We start from the raw sequence: 23,805 nt of genomic DNA, 5'->3' as shown, positions 1-23,805 counted from the left end.
GTTCGGGGACATGCTTTAGTGCTAGATTTAGGTTAGGGTTGGACTCGATCATCTTAAGGGTCTCTTCCAACCAAGATGATCCTATGATTCAGCATGGTGGTTCCCTTCCCCAGCCCCTCCTGGGCTCTGCTCTCTGGGGGAGCCGGGGCCGCATTCAAATGACACCCATGGGAGAGGGGGTCCCCTTGGGGAACAGCATAAAAGTTTATTGTATGTAAGAACCAAACCCATGAGATATGTACACGTATTTACAAGACAAAATGAATGAGCCTAATTATTTACAATGACAGCTGTCCTTCACAAGTCTGTACATTGAGAAGTGATGGTGAGAACGTATTTACAAGCGGGATCCAGCGGCTGTGGGCAAGATGGAGATGGAATCGAAACCGAAAGGTGAGGTGAGGGGCACTGTGCAGTTATGGACCTCAGTGGGGCTGGATGGTGGACACCAGTGCTGGCCTGCCCAGACACTGTCCCTGTCCCTCGGGGCAGCGGTGCCTCGTGTCACGCGGAGGTGGGTGGTAGATGGGAGGTGGCTGGTTTTCCTCCTCTTTGTCCCATAATTGCTCAGCACCCTTCTGGGCCATCTCTCCTCCGCCTGGTGCTGGGTGCCCACAGCTGCTTTGGGGTCAGGCTGGGAGCTGGGGGGATTCCCAGCGCCCAGGGGGGTTACAGTTCGCTGAAGCGCACCGCGGGCTCCAGCTTGTGGGACAGGGCGGTGAGGACCTTGTCAAACTTCTCGTAGCGTTCGGCCTGGCTGCTCTCAGCCCCACGGCTCCCCCAGAGCAGCCGCAGCTGGAACTCGGTGCTGAAGACCTCCAGCAGCTCCGCTCTGCCCTGGAAACCTGCAGGGAGGGAGAGTCAGTCCCACAGGGATGGGACAGGGACCCAGCTGGTGCTGGGCTGGAGCCGGCCCAGCTGCACACTGGAAACACAGTGGAGGGAAAGGGGCTCTGCTGTCCCCATCGCTTACCCTGTAACTTCACCTCGGCATTGGTGTGGTAGAGCCCACCATGGTGGGCCACCATCCGCGCTGCCTCAAGGTGGGCCATGACCACCTCCACGCCGCTGTCGGTGGTCTCCCAGGGCTCAGGGCTGTCCGTCAGAGCCTCAGCCCGCTCCAGGAGAGTCACGAGGGGTATGACGTGGGGAAAGGTGGTGTTGGTCAGCGGCGGCCCTTCTGCAGAGAGAGGCAGCCTGAGGACCCCACGCAGCCCCATGTCCCTGTGTCACCCTCTCCATCTGCCCTGGCCCCATGGGGCACTGGTGTGGCCGCACTGCTCCATGAAACCGGGCTGCCACTGCGCTCCCTGGAGAGGCTTTGAGGCTCAGCTGTAGCACAGCAGCGGCTGCAGCTCTGTGATCGCTGTGCCTGAGGCCATCGCCTTGTTCAACACCAGCTACTCCCAGCTGGGCTCTCTGGTTGTGCCAGGAGGGGAACACTGTTGTCCCCTCTCGGGCTGTGTCCGTATTTCCCGGGGTGCGGTGGGGAGCAGGTTTGCAGAGTCTGGAGCGGTGGGTGTTGGAGGGATGTGGCTTTTCATCTTCCCTGCCTGGCCGCCCTGTCCCCTTGGCTTGGCACGCACCACCATGCGAGTATGAAGGTTTGGCTCAGCCGAGTCATGTTTGTGCCCAGCTGCTGGTTTTATTTAGTTATGAAATGCTTCCTTTGGAAGGAAGGGGCAGCTGAGGCCAAACAGACCCTGCCGGGTGCTGGGGCAGTGCAGCAGCCTGAGGGGAAGCGTCTGGCGCTGGGAGAGGGTCCGAGCTCTCAAACGCATCCCCCTCCAGTGAGGCTGTGCCCAGGCAAAGCAGGAAGGACCAGGCAGGCGAGATGAGGGGAGTTGTTCCCATTACCTTTCCCTTCGTTCAGGCTCTTCAGGAATGGTTTGAGCTTCTTCTCGTAGAGGATCGCACCCTCTGTGTGCCGCTGCCGCAGCACCATCCAGGTCTGCTCCAGCCGGGTGATCTGAAAGTAAAGGGGGCAGATGGAGGGTGCTGGGGGCAGAGCAGCCCCTGGGCACTGAGCTCTGGGGTCACAGGGTGCTCCCAGGGGGGCACAGCCTGGCCCCAGCACTGTGATCCCCAGCCTTGCACACAGCAGTGCCTGCTGCTCCCCAAAACAGCCTCCTCACGGCCAGAGACGGCACATCCCTGGCACTGAGGCTGGGTTCAGGACTTCTGTTCCCTCCCCGTGCCCCAGGACAGCAGCTTCCCTGCGTTTCAGCGGCCTTGAAGATGAGATGCAGGGAGGGGGCAGCCGTTCCACCTCCTTTGTGCAAGCAGGAAGCAAGACTTCCCAGCTGGGCTCGATTTAAAATTGCATTTTAATCTCCTTTCATCTTCCAAAGGGAGCAGTGTGGCCCAGAGATGCTGCTGCCACAGCCTTGAGACTGATTTGTATTGTACTGGAGGGCAGATTCATTTCCTCCCAGGAACACAGCCCAGCACAAAACAAAAAGCCCAACCACCGAAAAACAATTGGATCCCAGCAGGACTGGGCTGTCTGCTCCATGGAGGGGATGGCTCTTCCCCTTCTCTGCTTAGACACCAGCAGATGTGGCCTCAGACCTCCTACCCTGAGCATTTTCCCCCTTCTCCCACCCCAATGGGTGTTGGAGCCCACCGGACACCGCAAGAGGGACGTATTTTGGGTGAGGGGGCTGAGCCCAGGCCATGAGGACGAAAGGAGCGTCCCCATACCTGTGTCATTTCCAGGGCGTTCATCACGGCTGCAAAACTGAACATGTTCCCCATGGTGCTCTTCAGCTCGGCGGCCAGCTGGATGGTTTTGTGGAGCAGGGCCGCCCGCTCCTCCGTGCTGCCCGTGCAGCCCAGGATGTCCACGGCGATCATGATGGACATGGTGTGAAACCTGCCGTGGGGCAAAACAAAGAGTGGGGTCAACGTGGGGGAGCTGGGGATGCTCCTGAGGCTTGGGACCCCCCTGTGCCAAGCTGGGGACACCCCGGACTGTGCCATGTTGTACCGTTCCAGCAGGTCCAGGCGGAGCTGGTGGCCGTGGGGCAGAGTGAGCAGCTCCATGCCAGAGCTCACCCCCATGAGCCGCTGTATCTCCGCTGTCACACCCAATATCCGGGCGACCTGGCAAGAAAAGGGAGAGCTGATTAGACCTGTGTTAATTGAGGAGAGGCTAAAGCATCCTCGGGCAACCTCTTGCCCCAGCCCAGCCCCTGCCTGCCCCAGCTGATTCAGCGTGGCAGAGCCCAGCAGGGATGCTGCAATGCTTGGGGGTGCCCCGATGCTCGGGGGTGCTCTGATCCCTGTCAACCCGGAGCGATCGGGGGACCGTGCTGCCTGTCCCTCCCACCCAGCCCTGACCGTACCAGGCAGTCCACTTTGGTGATGTGTTTGGCCAGCGTCTTCACGTCGACCTCTGCTAGCAGCTCTTTGACCTTCTTGAGCACGGCCATCTCCAGGGGTTTGTTCTCCAGTGGGATGAGCAGGGACTGGAAGGCCGCAGGGTTGAAGGAGGAGGTTGTCTCCATGGTGGGGGGCACAAAGCCCATGAAGTCCAGCTCTCCTTTCAGCCTCTGCCCTGCCTCCGCTTCCCCAGAGCCGTTCTCCACAGTCCCTCTCTGTCCTTCCTCCACCTTTAGCCTCTCCACGTAGCTCTTTGTTGGCAGCACCTTGGTGTCATGAGCTGGCCGGTCTCTGCTGATGGGCGAGGTGGGGTGGAGCTGGCAGTAATGCCCCGTGTCCGGGTCGCTGTAGCTGTTCACGGAGGGAGACGGGGAGGCACGGGCGTACCCGTGGCAGGGAGTCGAGTGGGTGCTGTGGGCAGGGTCTGGCAGGGGTTTGCTGTTGTTCCCTGGGCACAGTTGGGGCTCACTGGACCTTCTTATGACTGGAGAGGCCGGGGCAATCCCAGTTGCTTGGCAGGCGTGTGGCTTTAGCCGAGTAACTGCAGGGAGCAGGAGAGACCCTGTTATCAGAGCCCAGAGATATGCACGTGCATAGGGACCATGGATCACAGAATCATAGACTGGTTTGGGTGAGAAGGGACCTTCAAAGCTCATCCAGTCCATCCTCTGCCTTGAGCAGGGACATCTTCACCAGCTCAGGTTGCTCAGAGCCCCGTCCAGCCTGGCCTGGGATGTCTCCAGGGATGGTACATCCACTACCTTGGTTTAAAACCAAGATGATGTGGCTGAGGACTGGTTGAGGCACCAGCCTCAGCTCACGCTCTCTGTCAGGACAGTTTTCTTTGCTGTGCAAAAAGTCAGACAGGATTTTGCTAGCAGGGAGCAATGCAGGGGCTTGTCTGTACAGTGAGCTCTGTTCCCCTCCCCAGGGCCCTGCATCACAACCCTGCCAAGCCCAGCCCAACCCATGCCCCCAGTGGGATGGACGATGCTTACCTGTGCTGTAGGCAGGTGACACTGGGTTCTCAGAGATGGGGGACATCGGGGAGTGCAGGTCTTGGATCTGGTCCACGCTGACAGCACAGTTGCGAATGATGTCCCTGTGGTGGGGCAGGGACACACTGGGGAGGGGGCAGACAGGGCAGGTTAGTCCCTGCACACAGGGTGTGGGCAGAGGGGCTGGGGTGAGGGTTTGCTACCCTGTTGCCTCCCTGTGCGTCATCACCTCCTTCCACAATCAGCCCTAAGAAGCTGAACCTGTAATGAGCCCAGCTGGAGCAATGAGGGGGTGGTCTCTGCAGGCAGCTGGGAGCAGGAGGGGTCGGTACCTGTATAAAGCAGGGACAGCCCTGCCTCTGGGGAGCAGAGGGATGCCCTGATGCCAAGGTACTGTTTTGGGCTGAGGGGTGGGATGGCTCCAGGGTGCTGTGGGGAAGCGGGTCTGGCAAAAAAAAGTTGTGTGGGGTGGTAGTTTTCTAGGGCTGTGCTGCAAGGTGGTAGCTGATGCTGGATGTGTTACTCTATTTCCACCTGAGAACTGTGTTGGGATGGCTAGATTAGCTGTTGCCCTAACCCAAAGCTTGGGGGAGGTGGAAGGTGCCTGGAAGCTGGACTTAGAGCCTAACAGATGCCTGATGACAGCAGTGTGGTGCCTGGGTCATGGATGTGCTCAAGGAGCTGCACAGCCAGCCAGGAGGTCTCGAGCTGGGGAGCAGCAGTTGTGGCTCAATGCACAAGTCCTGAGACCGTGGTGGTGTAAGAGATGCTGTGTCTGGGGTGGGCTGAGCACTGGCCTTCCTGCCATGGGTGAGGACTGGGCTGCTGTGATGTGCTTGGTCTTGAGCGCCTGTTTCTCTGCAGTGGGAGGATGGGACCACAGTGGTGGTGATAAGGGTTTTCAGGAAAATGTGAGTGGTGAGGAAAGACTGATGGATCTGGGCTCTTCTTCTGGAAACACATATGTTCTCCTGGAACTCTGAGTGTTTTCCTTTTCCCTGCCATAACAGTTGGTTGCCTGTTTTCCACTGGTGTGTTTTCACCCTGCCCTTGGGCAGAGGATGTCGGGGTGGTGAGAAAGCAGCTTAGTCCAACAATAGGCTGTGTCCTGCTGGGGAGGTGGGAGCAGATGGGTCCCCCCTCGGCTGCTGTGGGTAAGGATGTGTGTGTGGCTCTGCCTTCCCTGCTGGGCTCTGGGCAGCTGACAGCAGGCTGTGCAAGGGAAATCTCCTTCTCCACCTCTGGAGAAGCCCACCTGCTCCAAGGTTAATGTGAGCAGATCGGTTGTGATCTGGAGGCTGTGCAGACCCCCAGCAGCACAGCTCTATTGGTTTCCTCCTGCCCATCAGGCTTTCAGCTCCACTTGGTAACTCCTTGAAAATACTCCAGCTGAACAGAAAGGGCTCTAAAATTAAAAAAGCCCCTTCAAAAATGAACCAATAAATAACCTTGTGGTAGCCGGGACTGGCTCTTGTCTCGCATCTGCCTGGGAAGGCTTGGCTACCTGGCTCTGACAAACCCTGACATGCTGATAATCCTGGAATGGGTGATTGTAAAACACTCTCTGGCTTCTGGCCTGTCATGCTAAAGTTGTGTCTGCTCACCAGGCATCTGCTGCGGGAGCTCTGTGTGCTTGGCAGCTGGCCTGGGAGAAAACCCCACTTCCAGCTGGGTACCAGTTCCTCCCCCCACACCTTTGCCGATCTCTCTCTTCCTTCCCTGATCCCAGACCCCTGCCTTGCACCCAGGGAACAGGGATCAAGTCTGGTGCTCCCTCTTTCCCAGGGGCTGGTCCTCTGCTCTACCGAGCCAGGATGAGACCGCATACCCACCTGGTCGGGCATCCCTCAGCCCTGGTGATCTTGTCTGCTGTCAGGCCATCTGTCATGGTGATGCTCCTCCTCTTGATGTGTCCCCCTTTCTGGGTGGTGGGGCTGTGGGGTCCCCCATGCTTGCCGTTGGCCAGCCCGTAGCTGGCTTCCAGGTAGCGCAGGGGGAAGGTGCGGTTGATGGGGCAGTAGACGATGGCTCCGCTCTGCTCGGAGATGGCCTTGCGGTTGCCCACGTAGAAGCGGACGAGGGCAGGCACGTTGTCAAAGCTCTCCTGCTCGAAGAGGTACTGGACGCGGGTATGGCCCTCGCTGGACTTGACTGTCGCCTTGTTGATCTTGAAGTGGAGGGGCTCATTGCGCCAGCGGCACGTCAGCACATAGTCGCCCAGGCTGGTGAGCGAGTCGCGGATGAGGAAGTCGCCGTTCCGCTGCACGAGGCTCTCCGACACCTGGTAGGGGACAGGGCAGCGGCTCAGGCATGGTCACGCTCTCAGGACCACACTGGGGAGGATGGGTGGACATTCCATTGGGACATTGGCTTGTTCCCCTGGCTCTGAGGGCATTTCCCATGGAAAAACCAGCCAGCTCAGGGCTAAGGAAGCCCTTGCCCAGAGGTTTCCCAGGAGGACAGGCTGGTGGTTCCACGTGGCCTCAGGTTGCCCGAGCCACCCTCATTCCCCTCCTCACCTCCCGGGGGATGCGGCCGTGGTACCATGCGTGGCTGCGCAGGTCGGTGCTGCTCAGCTTCAGCTCCTCTTCCAGCTCCTTGTGAAGCTTCTCTGGTGACGAGTCGAGGATGTATTTCTCCTTGGAGAACTGTACAGGGGAGGAGAGAGCGTCAGCTGGTGCAGCAGGGCCTGGGGAGGCAAGGGCTGGCCCTGGGACACGCTCAGGGTCCCCACGGAGCTCAGAGCTGTGTGTGAGGATTGTTGCTTGTAGCAAAGGATGCAGGTGGGGTAATGTGCCTGTCGATGGTCAGGCCCTGTCAGCAGGAGCACTTGGAGGGTCTCTTGGTGGCATGTCCCCATCATGCCTGACCCTGTCCTTGCCCCAGCTCAGAGCTGAGTGTGGTTGGGCAAGAGAAAACCTGCCCCAGCTCCCTCTGAAACATCTCCAGGGCTCACCCACCATGGGAAATACTCTTCCAGGAAGAAACTTGCGTTATTCCTTCTCCTCAAACCATCCACTGTGGTCCCTCTTCTAAAGGGTTAACTCTCTGTGTTTAGCCTGATGGTGGCATGACTAGTAATGACAAATGTAAAGGGAACCTTCTGCATAGAAATTAGCTTTTACCCGCACTGGTGCACCTGAGCCTGGAGGATGCAATGTGCCCCCTCCCTTCCCCCAGCAAGATAAGGGATGGCGTCATGTCTCCCATCAGCTGGAGCCAGCCGCGCTCCCTGCCTGCCGCTTTGCCAGCGTTCCCAGAGGGCAGCTGAGGATGCTGAGCTGCTGGCACAGTGCAGCCGGTGCTTATTTGGGGAGACAAGCGCAGGCTTGGGGTTTCTGCATGCTCCCCACGTGAGGCCGGTTCCCCCAGTCTGTTGGTGGGGTGGTTTTGGGATGAGCCCTGCTATGGTGCCAACACTAATGCCTCGGCTGCTGCTGCATCCCAGACACACATGCTGTCCTGCGAGGGGGACATGTGTCCTACTGCCATGGACCAGGGAGCTTGGATGGGGCTACCAGGGTGTCCCGTTCTGCCGCTCCGGGGAGCGAGGGTGGCCTGGCCGTACCTCTGGTGGCAGTGCCAGCACGGGGAGGCACAGCCGGCTGGTCCAGCTCTGTGGCGTGTGTTAGAGTGGGATGCTGCTGGTGTCTCTGAGGATGGGCATGGGCTTGGAACCTGCTGACACTGCTCTGGCACTGGTCTTGCATGGCACCTGGTTCCACAGAGCACTGGTGGCTGCAGCTTCATGCCAACTCATTGGGGACCTGCCTCAGTGGTGATCCCTTTGCTCAGCACTTGTATCAATTCCCCCTGCTCCTCCAGCAGTTGTGAGCAGGGGAAAGCACTGTGCTGCTCTCCTGCCTTGCACACACCAATTTCGGGGTGCTCCTGGACTCCGCTGAGTCCCTCAGCAGGAGCCTGATCCCAGCTCCCCGCTTTCCCTGGGGGAGGTGCTCCATCCCCTTTGGTAGCTGCATTCATCAGCCAAGCCCAGCAGCGATGCCGTCCTGGAGCCTGTGTGATGGACTCTGCTCTCCAGGGCTTGTCCTCACCAGCCTGGACCTGCCCTGTTCCTCCCTTCCCAACTGCTATCTAGTCAAAAGGTGCTGGGACAGTGGAACCAGTTTGGGAAAACAGTACGGACAGAACTCGGACTTGCTCATCTGACCATGTTTACCCTCTCTGTGAGAGGGTCCCGCTTGCTGGAGCTGCAGGGACCTGAACCAGGAGATGTGTGGGTTGTCCCCCCGTGACTGAGGGTTGCGGGGAGCTGAGCACTCGCTGCTGCTCTGGGGCCCTCGTGGAGACAAAGCCACTCAGTGATGCTGAACCCTATTAAAAATAAATGGTAGCCGGCGGCTACTGCTGAGGTCCGGCTGCCTCCCGGGGGGCCGAGGCCAAGCAGATGCCGTTTCCATGACAACCCATCCGCTGCCACTGAGCAGACCTGCCTCGTCCGAGTGGTGATGGGGACCCTTGGCTGCAGCATCCTCCCTGCGGCACTGCTCACCCCAAACTCTGGGGCAGGGTGGGTCCCCCAGAGCCTCTCCTGTCTGTGCAGGCTAAAGCTGTTGCAAATGAGCCGGGAGCAGTTTGGAGCTGGTGCTCCCCCCACCGCCCCCAGTGCGGGGATTAGTGCCTGTTCTGCCTAGCATTGTACATCTGGGTTTTCCCCCAAATCCTCCCCATGCAAATGTGCAGGATAACAAACACAAACCCAGCTGAGCAGTGCCCGGCGTCTCCAAGCCTGGATTTGGGCAGCAGCTGGCTGGCATCCATGCTAGGAGCCAGGTGCTAAGCTAGCTGGGCAAAACAGGAGGTTTGGGAGAGGCGAGGGAGGTTTTGTATCTTGCAGATGGGGGAGGAAGGCTGGCTGTGAGCACAGGGTGCCATGAGCCGTCTTCTCCAGCCATGTGGAAGGCACCTTCCTTTCGGCTCCTTGGCTGGGCAATGAGATCCCATATGATTTCTGTGGCCACCAAAAAGCCACTGCTTGGGGTGACCGCATGGCTGCAACAGCTGGGGAGGCAGCAGGAGACAGATCATGGAAAGCCCTTTTCCTTGCATGATGTGACTCTGGGGACTGGTTCTCATCGTGAGTCTCTTGTGCGGTGCTAGCTGCTGCTGAAATCACTTGGCTGTGCCCCTCTCCATGCAGGAGCTGGGCTCATCGCGAGCCCTTGGTGCAAAAGACCTACGTGCTGTGGAGGGAAGCGCTTCCTCCAGCCCCTGAGCCCTTCGGCAGCGATCGGCTTTATCCTGCTCCACTCGGTAGCGTGTCTCGGAGGAGGCCGGCTCACCGGCTGCCAGCTGGCCGGGCGCCGAGGCGCTGGCGACGCTCGGCATGGCAAGGCGGTCCCGGCCAGCCTGGCGCTGTCAGGAGCGTGTAAGCGGATGTCTGAGTGCCGTGTTGAAAAGGGCACTGCCTGGTGCTCTCGGCTGTGCCAAGAGGACATCAAAAGATGTACGGCCTGACGTGAGGTCTTGCATACTAGTGTGCTGGGTGTGGGGAAGAGCCTTGACTTCACTAGCACCTAGCTCAAGCGGGTGGTACTGGCCTCCTGCGTGGAGAGCCCCAAGGCCTCTTCCAGCTGGGTGGGAAGAAATGGGGATTAGAGCAGTTCTCCAAACCAGCCACACCAGACAAACCAGCTCAATAGCTGCCAGAGACGATGCCAAGCTCTGCTTGAGGAATCCCAACCAGCAGCCAAGCTGGCTTGGCTGGAGAAAGGAGAGCTCCTCCACCACGCTCAGCACCCTGATGGGCTGTTTCACAGTCCTGGGGCTGGGGAATCCTCCGGTGCTGCTGTGCAATTCCCAGGGCTCTCCATCCCTGCCCACTTCCCTGACTGTCTCTGCTGTTTTCTTGGGGAAAGAGATGCTTTTGGTCTCAGCCATGGGGCAAGGACTGGAACTGGCAGTAAAAGGGCAAGAGCTGGGGTAAACAGTGGGTGCCAACAGCTGTGGCCCATGTAAAACAGCAGCTGTTGTTCTGCTTGGCATAAGGAGATCTTAAAAGGCTGGCGTTCGGCTTTGTCTCCTTGCAAAGGTAATCTTATGAAACAGGAGTGATTTGCAGCTTGCTTTCCTGCTCTCCCCTCCCAGATCTGGAGGAGTTGCAGCTGAGGATGAAGTCAGCTTGGAGAGCAAGGTGTACTCACACCCCACCCCACTCCTCTGCTGATAACATCTGACTAACCTCAGGGCACTGAGCGCATCTGCTTTACCTCCTGCCCTCTGCTTTGTGCTGGGACCCTTGCTAGGGAAATCCCAGCCCCTTATGGAGTTTTCTGCCCTGCTCTTGCTGCCAGAGCAGACACAGGGCCTGGGAAAGCAGAACTGGCACCAAATAGAGTAACAAGACATTTGGAACAGGTGTATGGGGAAAGCCCCAGAATAGAGGAGTCTCCTCTGTTTGTTCCATACCTGGCAATGGACTACTTCAGTCAAGTATTTCTGAGCAAACATCCAGGCTAAGGGACAGCCAGCATCATGACAAACCCAAGAACCCTGCCTGCCTGGTGCAGGACTGCTGTGCTCACCAGTCCAGCTGCCAGGTACCACCCAAAAATGGTTAGTCCATCCTGTATGGCCACAACAAGAAAATCCCACCACAAACAACCCTCAAGTTATGCCCTTGTTGTTAGTCTGCATGCCCTGCTGTGAGCCAGTCCATCCTACTAATCTTGATATCCATATGGAAGCAAAATCATCTATTCTCCTGTATTGTCTTGCAGTGACTCTAGGCATCTAAATGGCCTCTGAGAAGGCACCGGCCCATCTGTCCACCCCATGGGTGACTGATGGCATCTCTGGAGTATGTCACATCTCCATTAGTCCCTGCTGAAGGCAGACCTTGACTCAAGGTCTTTGTCTTGACATTGAAAGCCCTTCCTAGGGCTGGTCCTGGCTACCTACAAGGTCTTCTCTCCCCTTGTCTGTGCTCCTTTGTGGCAGCTCTGGAGCAATTATGTCTGGCGGGCAGGGTGCAGCTGGGGTTCAAGGCTGAGAACATCTGGGTGCTCTAAGGTGGGACAAGTGCCCCAGGTCACATGGTGGGGTGGTGGAGTGCACCGCTACTGCTGCCCTGGGGGAGCGGGTCTCCAGCACAGTGATGGGGTGTGTGTATACACATATTTCCATCCATCTATATATTACTTATCTCACTCCAAGACGGCGGCAGCGGCTGCTGCTGCATCCCTTTTCGGAGCTGCTATTGGCCAGAAATGATGTCAGTGCTTCCCAGGCTGGGTGCACTGCCATTGGCGGTGAGCAGGGATGCGGCTGTCAGCTGGAAGTGCTCCAGTCATTCATGGGGACTTCAGTGTGTGTTTGCTGGGCACACTTGGACACAAATAGATGGTGAAAGATCTGGTGGAGACAGGTGAGCACTTAGGGCTTCACTTTTAACTCTTTCTGGGGTCGGGATGGAGTGCCGTCCATCTCCTCTTGCATCCCTGTGTGAAAACCAGATACCCACCTGTCTCTCCCTTGTGCTGGCAGTGGTTTGCTGAAAGCACCCCATCACCTGCTGTGATGTGCAGCCCGAGGGCTGCTGCTCTAGGACACGTTCCCCTGCGTTGTTCAGTGGCCTTTGGACAACCAGGAGAAGCTCTTCTGCTTTTCCTTTTTCTGCCTCACTAGCAATCAAAATCCCTGGCTTTGCACTGAGATCAGCTGCAATCATGACAAGACTTGAAATGCTATTTCTGGGCTCAGTCTTACCCAGCACAATCTCTAAAGCTCAGCACCTAGCTCACTCAGCAGGAGTATTGAATAAGACTGCCAGCTCTCTTGGCTGCCGGCTGCCTTCTAACTTGCAGTATGCTACAGCTCTTGCTTCAGAGCAGAGCCTGCTTGGCTCTTGCAATCTTGAACACCTTTGCTCTCTAACTCTGTAAATGAAGGAACCAATTTCTAGCACCCTGTGCAAATGCCAGAGTCCAAAAATAGGACACCTAGATTCATGCCCAGACAGTGGCGGTGCTGCAAGTGCCACAGGACAGGTGACAGATGGAACCCAGCTTTCTCCCACCAGTCAGACTTGTGCAGCGCAGCACAGACACACACGGAGACCCAGGCCAAGGAGCTGTGTGTTCATCTGGGCTCGCTCTCCCCTCTGTGCTCTCAGCACATGCCATCTTTTGGGGGATGCTAAACGCTCCCCTGCATGAGCTCTGCTGCAGGTGAGGGCTCTGGTCAGGACTTGTGCTGCCTGTCAAAGTGCTGGTCTGGGAGGGGGGGGATCCGGTGGCTCCGGCTCTGTGGCCCTGGCTGTGGAAGGGGCTGAGCTCTGCCCCACGACCCGCTGCTCGGCTCATCCCGCACTCGCTCCCTCCTCGCCGGCTGCAGGCGGGCACGCTACCCGCACCCAGCCCTACCGGCTCCGTGCGGGGAGCAGCGGGGCTCCCCGGGGAGGCCGCCCCCTCGCACCCGCTCTCCAGCGCTGCGGTACCGGCGCTGCCGGTCCGTGTCCCCGGTGCTTCCCCCGCATCCTCGCCGCCTTCCCCACGCGTGCGGGCGCACGGAGCGGCGGCACCCGCGGGGCGTCCGCACCGAGCGCGGGGCAGCCGGGCCGGCCCCGGGTCCTCCCGCCGCCCCCGCTCACCTGGACCTGCATGAAGGAGCCGCGGTAGAAGCAGCAAGCGGCCGCTGACAGGGCGCTCCACAGGCTGCACCGCTCCGTCATGGCGCGGCGAGCCCCGCCGGGGCTGCCCCGGCCCGGGCTGCACCGCCGCTGCCGCCGCCGCCGGGCTTCAATTTCAGCCGCTTCCCCGATTACCTCATCCCTTGTCGGCAGCGAGGGGCGGTGTCGGGGCGGCAGCTCCGCCCCGGCCCGCCCCGAGGGGCCGCCCGCACCCGCCCTCACCGCGGACCCCCGGGGAACCCGCACCCCCGGGGGGAACCGGCATCCCCCTGCGTGCGCCCCGAGGGAACCGGCTCCTCCGGGAGGATCTGGCACCCTGAGGGGAACCAGCACCCTGTCTGTCTGTGTCCTGAGGCGACCTGGAACCCCTGATGCGAACTGGCACCCCTGGGGGGAACCAGCACCCTTGAAGTGGCATCCCAGCTGTCTGCGCCCTGAGGGGACCTGGTTCCTCTAAGGGCACCTGGCACCCCTTATTCTCCCCATCCCAAATCCACTTGCTCGCCCCAGTGATGCACACGGGTCAGGGACAACCTCGTCTCCTCTCACCCGCTCTGTCTTCCTTCACCCCGACTCCGGTGACGCCTTTCTTGGGGGGACACATCGGTGGCTGCCTCACGTGGTGGGGAACCGGCCGCCTGCTTCACGCGTAGGCTGTCTCCAAGTTGCGTTTAATTAAGGCTCCACTTCGGTTTAATTAAAGGCACAGTTTCACGTATGGGATGTGCGAGGCAGCGCTGGTGACTCAAAGCCCTGAATCTTGACAAAAAACCCCTGAAACCCCTGCCTGAACCCTCTGCCTGAACACAGGGACAGGCAGGGGCTCCTGCAGCACCCAGCAGTGAGCTTTGCATCTCCTTGCCCCTCTGCCCTCTTTGTCTTCCTCGGGGTGCCCAGCTCTGTCCCACACTGGCACGACCTGGCTTTGGTAACAGGGGGCTTTACACCCTCATCCACAAAGCATAGCCTGGCCCAAAAGACCCCCCCCCCATTCCTCCTGGTGTGCCCCTGCCCAGGGGGATGCTGTGAGTTCACAGAGGTATTCCTGCTGCCACCCGACTGAAGAACCCTGCAGCCTTCCTGCTAATTAATTCAAACGAGCCCCTCGTATCCCCAGGCAGGGAGGCAGCAGACAGGGCTGATGAGATACAGGTCCCCCGAGTGAGCGGCTGCTCCGCGCAGAACAAAGAGCTCGCAGGCTCTTGCTGGGCCTGCGCTCTGCCCCTGCTTTTGCAGGGGAGAGAGGAGTGGGAAAGCAGCACAGGTTTGTAGCAGGACAGGGTTGAGGTGCAGGAGAAAGTGGAGCAGCATGCAGCCTGTGGGCTGGGAACATGGGGCAGCGGGTGCTGTTGGGTCCCATAAGTACCGGGATGGGCAGGGAGCATGGGCTCTCCTCTTGTCTTGCGTGGGGCTGAGGGACGGACCAGATGGCAGCACGCAGGGATTCAACAGTGAATCATCCTCCTGCCAAGGCTTCTCCCCCGCGATGGGCTCCGTGATTTTGTGGTGAGGGAGCAAGCAGGAGCCTCATGGGTCACTGCGGGGCGATGCCCCTCGGCTGTGCCCACGCTGCCCCTCTGCAGGGGGAAGCTGAAAATCTCCATCTGAGCTTTTGCAGGAACACACGACAGCTTTATCGGCTGCTGCTCTCCCAAAGGGTAAGACCGTTCTTCAGCTCCTTCACCTGAGCAGGGACCAAAGCTAGGCTGGCTGGGATGTTAGCAAATGGAGCCGGCTGTGCAGATCCCCCAGGCAGCTTGGAAACACCAACCCTTAGGCTATTATTAAAGCACGTTAATTACCAAGTGCTTATTGATCCTGGCTTTCCAACCCTCCCTAGCTCCGGGTTGTACCTCTAATCACAGCAGGCTTGGCAATGGGAGAGCTGGCGCTGGCAGGTTTGCTGCTGGAGCTCGAGGGCTGATGTTTGGCGGTTCCTCAGTGCACGTCTGGACACAGACTTGCCTGTGACCCTTTTGCTTTTGCTCATGAGGACTTTGCAGCGTGTCCTCTCGATCCCCATGCCCCTCTTGTTTGCTGGGTCTTTTCTTCCTATCTTTCCTCCACTCTCCCTTGCAGCAGTGTTTACTCTCTGCTCACCTCCCTCCCAGCTGCAAAGCAAGGACCTGTTCTGGTGGTGGGTCCCAGCCCCATCTCACCTTGCTCCCAAGGGACCCCAGGCAGCTGCTACCTTTCCATCCCCATCCTCACAGGGCACGGGGCCAAATGCTGCCGGGTGCTGAGCACCCTGCAGCCACATGAAGATGTGGGCTCATAGCCAGACACGGCGCCTGCAATCAGCCAGAGTGCCCCCATCATCCCGGTCACTCACACTCCAAATAATTACTTATTTGACTAAAATAGCTGCTGTCACTGTGGCCATCAGTTGCTTCCGTGACCAAAGGGAAGTGGCGTATAAATCACAGCTCATGGGCTGTGTCTGGACACAACGGGGACGGGCGAGAAATAAAGACCAGATAGATCAGGTTTGGGATCTGCCTGGAAAGCAGGGAATTCTCCTGGCTCACCCGAAAGAACTCGATCCCAAAGGCAAAGCCATACCCATTGCTACATATCTGTGCCGTTTCAGTCCATTAACTTGGGAGCTACAAAATGCGCCTGTCTCTGGGTGTATGTGCTGCTGGAGCAAGGGAAAGCACCCCAAACCATTCAGCGCGGCTCCTCACCACCTCCCTGCCCTCGCAGGACTTGCCTGCACGAGCAGGAGCTTTCCTTTGCATGCCGAGGTGTCCCGCACCTGGGCTCTACACACAAAGCCCAGTCGGAGTCTCCTTGATCCCATCAGAGCCTCATCACTCCAGCACGCATCCCATGATCTCCTGCTCTGCCAGTCCCATGTGGCTAAAGAAGGGGAGGAAAGACATCCCACCTGGGATCCGTGTGCTATGGGTCAAAAAGCCACATCCAGCCCCACCGCTCGGAGGCTGCTGGTTGCCAGACCTGCATGTGGGATTCTTGCTGGCCCCTGGTTTGGACCCAGAGGGGTGTGACCCCTGTTAGGATAAGCAGATGAGCTCATGTCTAAGCAGCTCTCTCTTCAGCCTGCCAGTTGGTGCCACCATGGGGAAATCCCACGTTTCCATGTCTAGCTACAGCCACCATCAAGAGCCCCACATCCCAAATATTAAGATCTGGGGCTCTGTACTGGTTACACTACTCACGCGGGGCACCTCAAGTCACTTCTCAACAACCACATCTGCCCAGCGGCATTACAGCCCCATCGGGCAACCAGACCTGAGAGGCTCCAGCCCTTTCCAAAGGCCATCGCATTGCAGTGACCACCTGGGCAGGTTTTCCGTGCTCCATCCCCAAACCACACAGCATCCCTGCCACCATTCCTCTGCCCCTGCCCGGCTCCCACTGTGCCAGCAGCCTCCTGCAAAAGGGCCCGCTCTCCTCCAGAGCCAGGCGCCTCGCTAATGAATTTCTGGCCAGACATGAAGAGTCCTCAGGAATGTTAATAGTTTGCTGGAGGATAAGCAAGAGATTTGGAGAGATTTACACCGACTTTCATGTGACAACCACGAAAGTGGCTCAAACGCTTCCGTTTCTTTACGTGGGGGCGGAGGGAGGAGGCTGCCCCTGCATCTGTGACGGTCGCAAGCAATGGGGAAAACAAAATGCAGGCAGCTCCTGCAGGAGCAGCATCAGGGGGACCACATAGGGTTTGTGTCTCTTCTGCCTTCCGCAGCCTTGCCGTTTCTGGCAAAGGATTTTTTTCTGGGGCCAACGAGAGAGGCTGGAGGTGGTGGGACTGGGGGTGCAGAGCTGAGCACTCCGCTGTTGTAGGACCCGGCCATTGTCCCCACTCCACCGCTGGCACCTGGCCGGGGCAGGTTGTGACCGCGCTCGGTGTCTTACCTTCACGTATTCGCTGCCAGACTCCAGGCCATCGTGGTGGCTGGAAGGAAGGGGAAAAATAAAAATACGTAAGTAACAGGCAGCAAGTTGTGACGGTTAGCTTAAAGGCGGTGGTGGCACAGCTTGGGGGAGTGAGGGTCTGTGCCCCTTGCCTTACCATGAGGTTGAGAGCACGGCTGTGGTTTTGGGAGAGGCTCCCAGGGTCCTGGCACTGTCCCTGCCTGCTCCATGTCCACTCTCGGCTTAACCTCCCTAATGCGATCAGGGAAGAATGAGGCCTTTTTAGAGGTTCTCTCTCCAGATCGGCTTGGGACCGTGTGAGCTGAGCTGGGGAGACCCGGAGACCAGGCTCATGTCCCCGTGGGTCATGGTGCTGGGTGGTGTGTGCCGAGACGGGGCCTCCATGCCCCGTTCGCTGGCAGAGCTGCATTCCCAGTAGGTGGCTGTTGGGACATGTGCTCCAGACAAGTGGTTTTGTTTCTCTGTGGCCTTGTGCAACCCCACAGAAATCAAACTTTAATTTGAACCAGGGAGCAGACTGTGACATCCTGACTCAGACTGCAAGATTTGCCCTACCAGCATACGGGCAATAGAAACTCCCATTATCTTCGGTAACCTGTTCACTCTTAGCCCTACTGACAACCAAACCAATGACCCCGAGATGCAGCTGACCCAGCAGCTTCTCTGCTGTCATTTCATCAGGGACACAGGCAGCCCCTGCTCTTTCCTGGGCATGTAGTGATGCTGCTGCTGCTTTTTGTGCAATTGTGGGGCAGGGTATGTTGTCTGTATGGACAAGAGAGTTCAAAGGGAGACTGTACAGCCTGAGCTGGGATGTGCTACCTGAGGTCTTGCCTTTCAGAATTAAAAATCCCCCACTGTCCAGCTCGGAAGGGGAAAAGGGTCTGGAAATCAAGCCCACGCTTTTTTGGGGGTGAAAAAAATAGAGGAGCATTTGGGAGAGGGGACAGACACAGGCTCCCCCGGACAGCTGCGGGCTGCCTGCCTGCCCTGGCGCTGCCTCTCCAGCCTGTTTGCCTTTCACATGGCCGCAGAGCTGCCTGGTGCTGCGAGAGCCGTGAGAAAAAACGGCCAGAGGACGGGGGGCCTCTGGGCAGGAAATTGGGAACATGGGAGCAGCTGGGAGACGCTGCGAGGGCCCAGGCAGGGGAGGCCCACGCACCGGGGAAGGGCAGCAGCTGGGGCTGCCGGGGGGGAGCGGGAGCCGCAGCCCCCTGTTTCTGTGCATTCCTGGAGAAAATGGCATTTTTGGGGGCAGCCGAGTGCCTGGGAGAAATTCCAGGGCTGCCTTTGGAGCGCAGCCGCCACTGAGCCACCAGGACCTGGTGCTACCGCGGTGGCACTGAGGAGTGGGGATTCGGTGGGGTGGTTGCTGCTTTTGGGCTTGGGAAGGCATTGCAGTAACTTGCAGATGTGCCAAGGTCTGGGATGGCTGCTGGGGACCATCTGGGGTGATCGTGCGGGTCCAGCCCTGGTTTGGAGCACAGAATCTGCTGGTGCAGGCTGCACCCCAGGGGAACCAAGTCTGGGCATCTCGTGCCTCAGTTTCCCCCTCTGCAGAGTTGCCTCCTTGGAGGTTTTGCCTGGCAGTGCTGCCAGCGGGGTCTGCGGGCAGTGTCCTGCCTGTGCCCTGCGGGAAGCGGCACTTCCCGTGCCTCACGCACGGCTGCGCACGGAGGGAAGTCGAGTCACGTCCGCTCCATGACCTGCCTGCGGGTCATCTCCCGTTAGTCACCATGTCCCTGCTGAAGTCATGGCCATGGCCACCACCTCGCTGCCAGCAGCTCCACAGGCTGGGTGCCGCTCTCCGTCCCATGGCAGCACAATTTCCCCCCATCGAGGGCCTGATCCTGCAGGGAGCATCCCTGGGAAAGCCACCCTGTGCACATCCCCAGCTCATCCTGCCTTGGGGTCTGGCCTCACCAGGGATGCTCTGCAGAGGGGGGCCAAGCGAAAATGTGCCCCAGGCCCATGCTCATTCCCCTCAACACCACGTCACTTCTGGTCCCTCTGCACAGGCGTGCCTCATGCTGGGCAGCTGTCCCTGGCCCCTGCCATGGCCTGGCGGGAACAGACTGTCCCCGTCCCCAGGGATGTGCCTGCGCAGGAGGAAGGGCTGTGCCGCGGCACTATCCCGGTCCTGCTTCCGCCCGCCCGCCCCACGGTAGGGCCCAGCCATGGGGACAGCTCTGGCAACAGCTGCTCCCAGGGCCAGGGGCTGTGGCAGGGGTTCCAAGCAGGACACGGAGGGGCAGAAATGCCCCCGATGCCAAGTCCTGCTCTCTTCACTCTTGTGCCTCAGCTTCCCTGGCAAACAGCGTGGCTACACCCATCATCAGGCCAGCTCCAGATGATGCAAAAGAGCATTTGGCCCTCAATTTTTGGGGACCCAGGTCCCCACTTCCCAGAGCCAAGGCACCTGGCTGACCCACACATGTGCCCCTGCCACTTGGCTCCCAGCCACGCTTGCCTGGGACCCAAGTCATTTCTGGGGGACAGAGGGTCCAGGTGAGCCCCCCACACTGTCTGTGGCGACCCTCTGTGGGGACCCTCTGCCACTGCCAGGGCTTTGCGCTCGATGGACAATGTAGCAGAGACACTGTCCCCCAAGCCCTCAAGTGCCTGAGCCCCTCGAGCCCCCCAACCCCCCACAGCCCCTGAGCTGTTCTGCCCTGCCCTGGCGCCGGGTCTGACCGTGGTTTTGGCAGCGCAGCTGATGTGCTCGCTCTTTCCATGAGCAAACACCGGCCAGGGGCCGGGGGCCTTGGTGGCTGAGCAGCAGCTCCGGCATCATCCGCGTTGAGGCTTTGTGCCCGCCCCAAGCAAAGCCCCTTCCCAGCCTCTCCCTCCCCGTCTTCCCCACCGTGCCGGGGTGCAAGGGATGGCTGGGGGAGCTGGGACCCCTTACCTGCCCTGTCCCAGGGTGGGAAACCGCCTGCCCACCGCTGTCATCGACCCGAGGCGATTCAGCGAGTGCCTCTTCTGCAGGACAGGGAGAAGCTCTCCCGGGCGCTCTCCCGCCTTGCACTGGGCGGTTGGGACTTTGGGGTGAGCAAGGCAGTGGCGGGACCCTCCTCCTTCCCGTCCCAGCCCTCCTCCGGCCCTCCCTTCGCAGCCGTCAGGAATGTATGGCCGGCACAGCCCGGCTCCCACTGCTGGCACAAATTCCTCAATTCCTCATCTTCATCCCGCTCCTGGGGCCACCCAGACTTCCAAAACACTCAGTGCCCCGAGGCGGCGTGGGGGGAACAGGGGTGTTGGGGGATGCCGGGGTGCAAAGGGGGTGATAGAAGGGTTGGGCTGGGGAAGGGCTGGACCTCATTTGGGGGGAAATTTGGGGTCAGCATCTCTGCCCATGCCCCCAGTCCCATGCATGTGGGGATGTGTTTGACCCATCATGCCCAGATGCCCAGTTGATGGGTGGAGGGGGTAAAAATCTCTCTAGTTGATTCTGAGGTGAAAACCTTACAAAAAAGCCAATCTTTATCTGAAAGGGCTGAGCCTCCAAATACCCTTGGAGGGTGAGTTTTGTGCCTGGAGTGGGAGTTTGTGCCCAGAGTAGGGGCTTTATGCCCAAAGGGGTGTTTACTGGCAGGTGATGGAACTGGGGCTGGGGTGGCTGGTTTTAGGGATTGCCCCCATGCCTTGAGGGAGGCAGGACCACTCGGGGAGGGGGAGAAGGATGGAGGGGGGGTGAAAAGAGGAGAGTGAGAGCTGGAGGGGCCAGGACAGTGCAGGTCTGAGCTCTCTGCAGCGTGTCCCAGCGCTGGAATGGAGCTGCCAGCAGGACAAAGGGACGCTGGGGCTGAGCGGGGCTGCGAGATGTTTCCAGCCCGTCCGGAAACGGGAGGGAGCAGAAATCCCACAGGAAACCTCGCTCCCATGGAGCCGCTGACCTGGCCACGGTGCAGAGCACTCAGACCATCCCGTCCTGCTGGCCAGGTGCATCCCACCAGCACTGCAGGCAAGGTCCCTGTCACTGCAGGGACCCCACTGTGTCCCTGCACCCTCCTCTTGCCCTGGGGGAGCAGAAAGGGGGTCTCGGCGGAGAGTAGAGCAAACTCAATGGGGCCGTACCTGTCCGAGGAGTTCTTGCCAGGATGCTCTTGCCCCTTTTCTGGCAGATCCCCGTCAGTGGTCTCTGATCCCACTGCTGTGTTGGGGCTTGGGGTTTGGCTGGGGCTTGGGGCCAGGCTGGAACTTGGTGCCCCTGTCCCAGAGCAGGAGACGTTCCCCACAGGTTCCTGGTCCATCATGGCCATCACTGCTCCGGGGGTGTCCATGGGCTGAGCCTTTTCTTCCTCCTGCTCTGCTTTCCCAGCTGCTGAGGATGGCTCCATGCCTGGCTCAGGGCTGCCAAACAACACGGGGGACTCGGGGTCTGGGAGTGGGGCTGTCCGAGGGGTTTTGTCACTGGTGATGTCTTTTTCCTGGCAGGTCTGGGTAGTCTTGGCTTTGCCCAGGCTTTTCCCTGCTTTGCCCAGGTTCAGCCTGGGCATGGTGCCCATGTGGCTGTACATGTCCGACGAGCGGGCGTAGGGGCCGGGGCTCTTGGGCATGGTGTTGAGATCATCCTGGGTGCCATCAAAGGGCTCCTCCAAGAAGCCATGAGGAGGAGGGAGACCCGACCCCAGGCTCTGGGGAGAGCTGGGGGCTACGGACACACGCCGGAGGGTGAAGGCACGGGGGATGCTGCTCAGGCTCCCAAAGCCTTTGAACTTGAAAAACTCTGGCAAAGAGAGAGGAGAGATGCATGTGGGGTTACTGCTGGTATGGTGTGATGGTGGGGGGTCCCAGAGCCCCTGGTCCCTGGTTGGGGTGGGCATGGGGCACTGTGCCATGGTGCAGCCCGTATCTCCAGTCCCTGCCCAGTGTAACATCTGTGTGGCCTGGGGTGTACGTGATGCTGTGCAGGGCACCTCTGTTGGGACTCTGGGAGGTCTGTCCTTGTCTCTTGGGGAGGAAACATCTTCTGGTGCCCTGACAAACCTGGTGACTGCGTTTCCCTGCTGCAGTTGTAGGAATGGAGAAAGAAACACCCAGCCCTGGTGAGCAGGCAGTGTCAGAAATTACTTCAAATCTCTTCCTCCTGCCCCCCACCTCCCTGCTTCCCCCAGGGGACTCCAGGCAGGGCTGGTGGCCGTGCCCATCCCCGTGGCCTCAGGACAGCTCTGTGGGCCGTACCCCCTGGGCTCACCAGGACGAAAGCATGGAACACACTGCAAATCCCCAGGGGATGGGGGCCCCAGCTGTGCGTGACGTGCCCATGTGTGCACGGTGGAGCAGGAACTGAGCATCGTCGCGGGGCTGGCACTCGCATGGCTGCGGGCAGGAGAGAACCTCCCCACTTCCTCGGCCAAGTGCTTGGCCCCTCGCAGCCTCACTGCAGCTCCCAGCTGCACCTGCAAGCGCTGAGCATATGTATTTATAACTCTGGCGGGCGGCTTTGCATTTCACACCTCTGCCCCAGCTCAGCTCAGTGTGCTGCTGCGGTGCAACCCCGGGCCAGTGCCGGTGTCGGCACGAGGACAGTGGCACACGGGGTGAAGCTGGCTGTGGGGGCAGCTCTGCAGGGCAGCGTTTTGCTGCTGGAGCCCTGGAGCTCTGGGTGCCTCTGGATGTTTTGCAATGTTGATGCCACCCCGGGGCTCTGCAAAGCCTCTTCCCCTCCAGGCGCAGCGGGTTTGCTGAGGCAGGAAGCAGCACAGTGCAATCGACGGTGCTGTGTGAGGAACTAGGTGTCTGGGGGCCACTCGGCTGTGGGCCCCCCCACCTCTTGTCACCATCCGTGGGTTCTACAGGGCATCCCTGCAGCCAGACAGGGCAAAAGGACCATGCAAGGGGCTGCAGCAGCCTGAAAGCCCTTCTGCACAGCAGAAACCTTGTGGCCTGGATGTGGTTAAAGGCAAAACTGCTTTGGATTAAATACCCCCTTAGAGTTTGAGCATCTTCTGCTGCTGGCTAGTCCCGGAGCTGCTGCAGGGTGGGAAACACAATGCCAGGGACTTTCCCCATCTCCCTGCTCCCCAATGCAAAGGAAAATCCCAGCTGGGATGGTGCTGTGGGTTTTGCCAGCGGAGGGTTCCTAGGGGAGTGGGGGGACAGGCCCCCTCCAGTGGCAGCATTGCGGCAGGAATGCAGAGCAGTGGCAAAGGCCGGCTCCTGCGCTGGGAACAGGGGTGAAGGCCACAGCAGCCGCCTCCCGGGGCTCTGGGAGAAACTCGAGGTCTGTGAGAAAGAGCAGAGCTCGGTCCCGGCGGGCACCGAGTGCTTTCTCCGAGAGCAGCAGTGGGAATCTGCTCCCTGGCTCCTGCCCTGGCTCCTCCGTGTCACCCCTGTGCTGTGGGGGCACCCTGGTGTGGGGGGAAGCACCAGCTTGCACCCCAAGCTGTGCACCCCGAAGGATGTCATTTGTGGAGTGAAAACCCCAAGCCACCCTGTGCATACCCTGGGTGCATCCCGGCACCCGTGCAGGGCTGGGCTGCAGCAGACCGGTCCCAGTCCCAGCACCCGGCTTTGAACCTACAGCACCCAGGTTTTCCTCCAGCCATGTGGACAGAAACCCCCAAAACCCTTCACCCCAACGAGCTTCCTAACAAGACTAGAGCCTGTCTTGGCTCCAAACATCCCCGGGCGGTGGTGACCCGGGAGCGTGTGAGCACACACTCGCGCTGACGTTCACACTCACACTCGTGCATCCCTGCTCCTTGCCGGGCTGTCCAGGTGAGCACTCCATCACCCACCCGCCCCGTCCCACAGCCACTTACTGAACTTCTTGAAGCCCCCTCGTTTCTGGCCCTCGGCCATGGTCACGCCGCTCGGAGGCCGTGGGGACCGAAAGGGACAAGTTTATAACCGTGGAGCTCTTCC

The 23,805-nt window shown here is 59.6% G+C and overlaps 1 protein-coding gene across 2 annotated transcripts; it reads right to left on the bottom strand.

The window, feature by feature from the left end:
• Nucleotides 1-220: 220 nt before the first annotated feature.
• SH2D3C (SH2 domain containing 3C) lies at nucleotides 221-23,742 on the bottom strand. Of its 2 annotated transcripts, XM_065648246.1 has the most exons (12): nucleotides 23,703-23,742; nucleotides 21,013-21,664; nucleotides 16,915-16,954; nucleotides 6,902-7,030; nucleotides 6,215-6,663; nucleotides 4,383-4,507; nucleotides 3,348-3,925; nucleotides 2,990-3,105; nucleotides 2,704-2,875; nucleotides 1,858-1,969; nucleotides 974-1,180; nucleotides 221-845 (listed from the first exon to the last, which is right to left on the bottom strand). In XM_065648246.1, exons 1-12 carry the CDS (start codon nucleotides 23,740-23,742, stop codon nucleotides 670-672), a joined length of 2,796 nt encoding a protein of 931 aa, XP_065504318.1. In that variant the 3' UTR covers nucleotides 221-669. The 2 variants fall into 2 exon arrangements, with proteins under 2 accessions (XP_065504318.1, XP_065504319.1); XM_065648247.1 differs by lacking the exons at nucleotides 21,013-21,664; nucleotides 23,703-23,742 and adding an exon at nucleotides 19,844-19,949.
• Nucleotides 23,743-23,805: the final 63 nt, after the last annotated feature.

This window comes from Caloenas nicobarica, chromosome 19, assembly GCF_036013445.1.
Source record: "Caloenas nicobarica isolate bCalNic1 chromosome 19, bCalNic1.hap1, whole genome shotgun sequence".
In the NCBI taxonomy this organism is placed as follows: Eukaryota; Metazoa; Chordata; class Aves; order Columbiformes; family Columbidae; genus Caloenas; species Caloenas nicobarica.
This window is presented reverse-complemented; position numbering and strand designations above follow the sequence as displayed.